This window comes from Thamnophis elegans, chromosome 1, assembly GCF_009769535.1.
Source record: "Thamnophis elegans isolate rThaEle1 chromosome 1, rThaEle1.pri, whole genome shotgun sequence".
Lineage (NCBI taxonomy): Eukaryota > Metazoa > Chordata > Lepidosauria > Squamata > Colubridae > Thamnophis > Thamnophis elegans.
The window spans coordinates 184,637,565-184,644,923 of record NC_045541.1 but is presented as its reverse complement, the minus strand read 5'-3'; the positions used below and the strand labels follow the sequence as shown (position 1 = coordinate 184,644,923).

General features: G+C 42.6%; 1 protein-coding gene across 1 annotated transcript; it reads right to left on the bottom strand.

Annotated features, from left to right (window-relative positions):
• Positions 1 to 1,015: 1,015 nt before the first annotated feature.
• Positions 1,016 to 1,736, bottom strand: LOC116507080 (protein/nucleic acid deglycase DJ-1-like). Its single transcript, XM_032215015.1, is given in 2 exon segments — positions 1,016 to 1,301; positions 1,304 to 1,736. Coding segments are annotated over 2 exon segments (666 nt in total). The 3' UTR covers positions 1,016 to 1,068.
• Between the last annotated feature and the right edge of the window lie 5,623 nt (positions 1,737 to 7,359).

Below are 7,359 nucleotides of genomic sequence, written 5' to 3'. Positions count from 1 at the left end.
AAGAGAGCAAACTTTTCCAGGAGCAAATTCCCCCCAATAATGAGATCCCCAGACTTGTAGTAGTCCTTTACAATTCGCAGAGGGGTCTTGGCTACACATACGGTTTGTGTTATTTTATGAGTTCCTGAAGGCAGGAGCCAAAGGAGAAGCAGCAGGAGAGGCAGCCCATTCATAATTCTCACCTTCCTTCCTAGATCACAAATCAACTTTTTTTGAGATGCTGAAGCAAGTGGGAGCAAGTGGTTCCCACAAAATCCCACCAAGGTTTTAGCAGAGAAGAAGCAGACTGTGCCACATGGGTGGACTTGAGGCAAATTAATAGCAAGTTAGCTTTCTCTTACCTATTCTGAGTTGTCACTGAAACAAAACTGAGCCCAGTTCAGTTTCATGGATCTAAAGAAATGACTTGTTTGCAAAACAGCCTAAGGTGACATGTCCAGCTTCCCTTGGGAGAGTTCAGACATTATTTCATTTAAGCAAGTTTTATCTTGGAAGACTTCTGTGGGTAAAAATCTATGGGGTACATTAAGAATTATTGTTCTTCTGATAATTGAAAGGAAGAGTAACATCCTATCCACTTAGCAATTTCCTTCCTGCACCAGAAGGGGAAAACATGTTTGTGTCTCTTGTTCTTCATCAAAGAACAGGTGGAATTAAGGGTCAGAGTCCAGGTGGGATTTGGCCTACCTGAAACCCCTCAGCACCAGCATCCAAGATAGAGTCTGGGTTGTGCAAGGTTTTTTTTCCAGATAGGGCTAAGCATGGTGATGAGTTGTAGCCTTGCAAAAGTGACCAATAATGCAGGTGTTTGTAGAAGAAGTATTTTTATTCTTACATGGTTAGGTGATATAGAAGCTCATTTCTCTTATACCCCTTACAAATAGGCATTTCCTTTCCTCAAAGAACAAACTTTTTTTTTCACGCATACTATCTTTTATTGCATGAATGAAGTTGCCACAAGGAGAGCCGTACTCCGGTCCTTTGACGGTTTGCCCATTGAGGGAAAAAACCCCAAAACTCCTGGTCGTAAAAATGAAACCGGAGAGGCTTTCTGGGTGTGTCATGCTCCTAGTCCTTAAGGACGAGAGGCGCCTTCGTCTGGGTGGCCACTTCCTTCCCCAGCAGCGTTTCCACGATCGCCAGGCCAAATTCGAAACTGGTGCCCGTTCCGCGGCTCGTCATGATGTGCCCATCTTTTTCCACCCGATTCTCTGAGTATTTGTAGTGATCTCCACTCATCATCTTGTCTTTGGCCAAGGGGTGAGTGGTCACTTTGCTTCCAAAGCTGATTCTGTGGGCAGGAGAGCTGTGGGACCTGCGCATATGGCTGCAATGAGGCCCTTCCTGCTCTCCTGATCCTTCAGCACCTCTTTCACCAGGGGGGAATCTGACAAGTTCTGAGCTCCCAGGTTGCCCCCTGGCAGGACCACCACATCATAAGGCCCCTTCTTCTTGGCTTCTTCCAAACTCGTATTGGGACAAATCACGACATCGCGGCTGCACTGGACAGGCTCCTTCCCAGACAATCCCGCTACCATCACAGAAATTCCTGCTCTGCGCATGAGATCCGTCGGGATGACCGTTTCCATTTCTTCCGCCCCTTTGGCCAAAATCACCAGCTCGCTTGGAGCCCATCGCGATGATCGCTCAATCTCGGCTAGAGCTCCGCTGACCCTGCGCGGCGCTCCGAAGGGCTGGTGCTGCGTCACCTGAACAAACATATTTAAATACATCATCTTGGCATGAACTGGTGAAAAGCCAGTTCTAAAGTTCCTGGGCTTTCCCTACCCAACTATGAATAAGAGTTTCCTATTTTTCCAAAACAATGTCCAACCGGGATGGAATGTGTCACTAACATTTCTGTATATATTGTATTTTAATAAAACTGAAGTTGAAGAAACCATGATACCCAATAATAAAGAGAAATTTCTGTTTGACCCATTGCGACCCCATGGACAACATTCCTCCAGGCCTTCCTCGCCTCTACCATCCTCTGTAGTCCATTTAAGCTCCCATCTACTGCTTCGGGACTCCATCCAGCCACCTTCTTCTCTGTCATCCCTTTCTTCTTTTGCCCTCAATTGTTCTCAGCATTAGGCTCTTCTCCAGTGAATCCTTCCTTCTCATTGAGTGGCCAAAGTATTTGCGTTTCATCTTAAAGATCTGGCCTTCTAAAGAGCAGTCCCTTCTTAAAAGATTCCAGTGTTGGAGCACTCACAACTTCTGGAGGCAACCCCCTCCTGATTAATTGCCCTCATTGTCAAGAAATTTCTCCTTAATTCTAGTTGAATCACTTGTTGATAAAATTCTACTTTTACTTCTTATCCTGCCTTAAGGTGCTTTGCAGAATAGGTTGTCCCCCATTTCTCTGTGACAGTCCCTCAAATATTGGAAGACTGTTATCATGTCACCCCTGGTCCATCTCTGTTAGACTAGACATATACAATTCCTGATATCTAAATTAGATTAAATTAGACTAAACTAGAAACCAGTGAAATATTGTCGACATAATATACTTAGACTTCAGCAAGGCATTCGACAAAGTAGACTACAACCGACTTTTTGGTAAACTAGAAAGAAATGGGATACATAGCATCACCATCAAATGGATTTGCAATGGCTGACAAACCATACTCAATGAATAGGGCTTAATGGTACTACATCTACATGGAGGGAAGTGAGCCACACCTAGAATACTGCATCCAGTTTTGGTCGCCACACTATGAAAGAGATGTTGAGACTTGAAAAAGTACACAGAAGAGCAAAAAAGATGATTAGGAGATTGGAGGCAAAAACATACAATGAATGGTTGAAGGAACTGGGCATGGCTAGTGTAGTAAAAAAAGGATGGCACTGTTCCAATATTTGAGGGTCTGGCACAGAGAGGAGGAGGTCAAGCTATTTTCCAAGGTATCTGAAAGCCAGACAAGGAATAATGGATGGAAAGTGATCAAGGAGAGATTCAACCTGGAAATAAGGATAAATTTTCTGACAGTGAGAACAATCAACCATGGAACAGAAGTTGCCTTTAGAAGTTGTGGGAGCTTCATCACTAGAGGCTTTCAAGAAGAGACTGGACTTGGAGGATTAAGCTCAATATCTTCCCACCATCTTTATGAAATGGTATAGGGTCTCCTGCTTGAGCGAGGGTTGTACTAGATGATCTGCAAAGTCTCTTCCAACTCTGTTAATATGTATTTTGTCTATAGAAATTCTCAGTCATCCAGGTCATATTTGTCCCAAAGATTCTTTTTCAAAAGGCAACTGGACTTTCTGGTTTTTCTTTGAAGACATTTCCTTTCTCATCCAATAAGATTCTTCAGCTTTGACTGGATGGTGGGGAATGGAAGGATTTATCTCCTTGCATTGGATTCATATCTTTCTATTCCATGCCATCCAGTCACAGATGAAGAAGCTTCTTGGATACGAAGCAAAAATTCTTCAAAGAAAATCCAGAAAGTCCAGTTGCTTCTTGAAAAAGCACCTTTATGACATGGGTTCCTGCAATTATTCATCTTAGTTTTTGGCCTCCAGCCATCTAACCATCTTTCTTGCTCTTCTCTGCACTCTTTCTAGAGCTTCAACATCTTTTTTATATCATAGCAAAACTGGATGCAGTATTCCAAGAGTGTTCTTAAGAAGGTATTATAAAGTGGTACTAACACTTCATGTGGTCTTGATTCTATCCCTCTGTAAAAGCAGACAAAAATGTAAAGATGACTGTTCCTCCCATCCAACAGCCTTCGTGCACCAGGGCAAAACCTTGGCAGTATTGTTTGGTTAGACCATGGGTATACAACTGAATATCATCAGCATAAGGAAGATGCATGATGTCAACTGAGAAGGCCTTATTGATGCACCCTGAAAGTTGGTGGATTGAGCTCAATCTCTTCCCACCAGCCAACATTGAATGGATCCACCTTCAGATGAAGAAGAGAATCACATAACAGGATGCACAAATTCTCTGTTACTCCAGAGTCTAATTTCATCTGCTGCCCTGCGGTTACAAATAAACTACTATTTCCAACCAAGCATTGCTCACAGTTACAAGAGTATAACTGATTCTCATGTGCCACCAAACCCCATTATCATTCATGCTAGCTGACCAACTGTGACAAAGGCCAAACTACAACTTGTATGCAGGAGGTCACTTTCATGGGGGTCAAATTCACAACTTCACCGTGACTCCATCTGCTCTGTGAATTACAAGAAGAGACCCAAACATGTTTTCCATTTTGCTGCATGAAGCGAAGCTGTTGCTAAGGGGATGGGACAATGGCTTTTCCCTGCAATTATCAGAAGAACAGTAATTCTCCATGTATCCCCTGTGGATTTCTAGACACAAAGATCTTCCAGGATAAAACTTGCTTTAAAAAATCTCTGAGGTTTACCAGCTTTGGGAGAGGGGGAACATATCACCTTAACCTGTCTTGCAAAGAGCTCACTCCTCAGTTGGAACAGACTCACATCCCTTTGTTTCCTCCATGGTCACAGCCCAAACACAGGTAAGAGGAAGCATGGTTGATATAAATCTGTCCTGGGGCCATCAGGTTGGCACATGGGTTGTCTGCTCTGCTAAAGTTCTAGTGAGATTTCAGGAACATTCAAATCTGTTTCTGCATAAACCTTGATTTCTGTTCTAGGAGGGAAGGTGATAAGAATGACCAGGCAGGAGTCATGCTGCTTCTGATGCTGATGCTCTTCTGGCTCCTGGCTCCAACTACAGTAAAGAGGCTGCAAACCATTTGTGTGCTTAAGAATTATATCTCATTAGAGGAACGCCACTATAGGCCTGGTGATCTCATTATTGGTGGGAATTTTCCCTTCGGAACTATTTTCAGTTCTCCTGTCCAAGACGTTAATACATTGAATCATCCTCTACATGATACGTAAGTTTCAGCTGGAGGGGAAGCATGCAGATCATTATTCTCTTTGCTATAAATTCTGGGACCCCTTTCAGAAATCCTTCTTCTAGTGCTTTGAACTCTCCTGGTGTAGTACACATTTTGTGCTTTTTTCAATAAAATAGCAAGCTCTTAAAATAGAATGGAATCTCTTCATCAGGAAGATGATAAAAAACAGAAACGAAGATGTGCTGGCCTAGTGAACAAGTTGAATATAATAATAATCTTAATAGTTTACAGAACAAATTCTGGTAGAAAATTCAAATAAAAGTTCAACACTCTTCAAGTGTTCAGGAGTTACCAGAATAACTCTTTAGTTTTAGAGTCAGCATTGCTCGTGTACAATGGCCTTCAGTACATCAATGAGGTGACCCTCCCTCCCACTGTGGTCCTATACTCAGCAATGTTTACCCCGCCTGAAGAAGCTGCTCCAAGAAAGACATTAAATAATTATGGTGAAAGGGGGGCAGTTGGAAAGGATTGCAGCCACTGCAGCAAAGTGAATATGGCAGGGATGATTTCTCACAAAGTTACCCAAGTTTAGTCAAGGGAAATCCTTTGAAAAGAACCAAACCCAAACCCAAGTTGCAAGTTTCTTCCCCCCAAAGTCCCCCCCAGTGAAGCAAATTCTACAGGCATGCACAAGCTTTCCTGTAATGTCCTCCAATGTTTTTCTCACTACAGAGTCATCACCAGTTTCTACCAGCAGTTCCTTGCATTGATGTTTGCTGTCTCCGAGGCCAATAAGGATTTTCTTCTGCTCTCCAACATCACCATCTACCGCCATTTCCAGAGGGAGATGGATTTCCTTTAAAACTCTCTCCATGCTCTCCTCACAAGCCAAAATGGTTCCAGGTTACAAATGTGACACTCTGCAGGACACTCTCCTGTCCATCATTGGGGGTCTCAATGCCAAATTCTCAAGGCTGATGGCCTCCATCTTCAGCATTTTTAAGATCCCACAGGTAAGAGAATTCTCTTGGATACAGTATGGACTAGACAAAGATCAAAACCACACACAGAAGCTAAAGATGAAATTAAAATATTTTTCGTTGGAGAGGGGGAATGTAATGAGCTTGTGACACTTAATTTATTCTTTATTAAAGGGTAACAATCAGTTCAGTGCCATTTATTCTCTGTATCAGGTTGCTGGTTCCTTCTTGTCTTCTGAAGTACCACAACCAAAAAAATGGCTAAGAAGGGAAGAAGATTAGGTTTGCAAGTCAAAGAGAGTCAGCCTGACTGCGAGGGCCATCAACCACACAATGGTCACTACTAAAGTCAGCATAAAACTTTTACTTGGTCTTTGAAAAAAAGAATCTCTCTTTCTCCAGCTCGGTGTTGGCTTTGAGTTTTCTCAGGGAGAGAGAAGAGTTTATCCTTCCTTCTTCCAGATTAATCCCAAGGAATCTCCTCAGTATGTGGGTTTAGTCCAGCTGCTCCTGTATTTCCAGTGGAACTGGGTTGGGCTTTTGGCCCCTGAAGATGACAGGGGAGAACGTTTCATTTCAACTCTGATGCCGATGCTCCAGGAGAAGGAGATCTGCCTGGCCTTCACTCTAATGCAGAAATTGGATAGTATTCAAATCATTACGAAAAAGTTAATTCTCAATTTCCATACCTGGTTTAAAAAAGCAGAAGTGTTTATTCTGTTTGCAGTCCCAACTGTTACTGACAGTTTAATAGGGGCAGTATTTTTTTATGAACAATTCAAAAAAGTATCATTTAGGAAAGGTTTTATCTTCACTTCTCATTGGAAACTTGGTGTGAAAGAATTTGAACTCACATTGTCATATATAAAGCTTTTTCATGGGGTCTTGCATTTTAGGGACCACTCTGGGATGTCTCAGAATTCAGCCACTTCCTCCTGTCTTTAGACCCCTTGAATCCCCAAGGAGATCTCTTTCTCCCTCTATGGTGGGAATTGGTCTTTCGCTGTGAGATCCATGAATCAGGAAAGATCCCTCCAAAGGGGGAAAAACAATGTACAGGAAAGGAGAATCTGCAGAATCTGCCCAATTACACTATTGAAAAGAGAATGACAGGAGAAAGTTACAATATCTACAATGCTGTTTATGCTCTGGCACACGACCATGATGAGGCTTGGAAAGAGGACCTCAACTGTCCAGTCATGGCAGGTAATTTCTGTGGCTTTTGACTCAGTTCAGACACTTAGATCAGAAAATCCCCATATGAATCTCTTCTGTTACTGATTAAATGTCTGAATGCTCCCATACCAATTCACCTGAGACCCTGCCCTTTTCTTTGGTTTATCACGTGTTGTGATACTCAGCTTGCTGTGTGATTAATAATGGATGGAAAGTAACCAAGGAGAGAAGCAACCTAGAACTAAGGAGAAATTTCTTAATGAACGGATTATCTTTAGAAGTCATGGGCACTGTTCCCTCTAAGGTGCACAGCTGCGCGGCCACGCATGTGGCAATAAAACACCGTT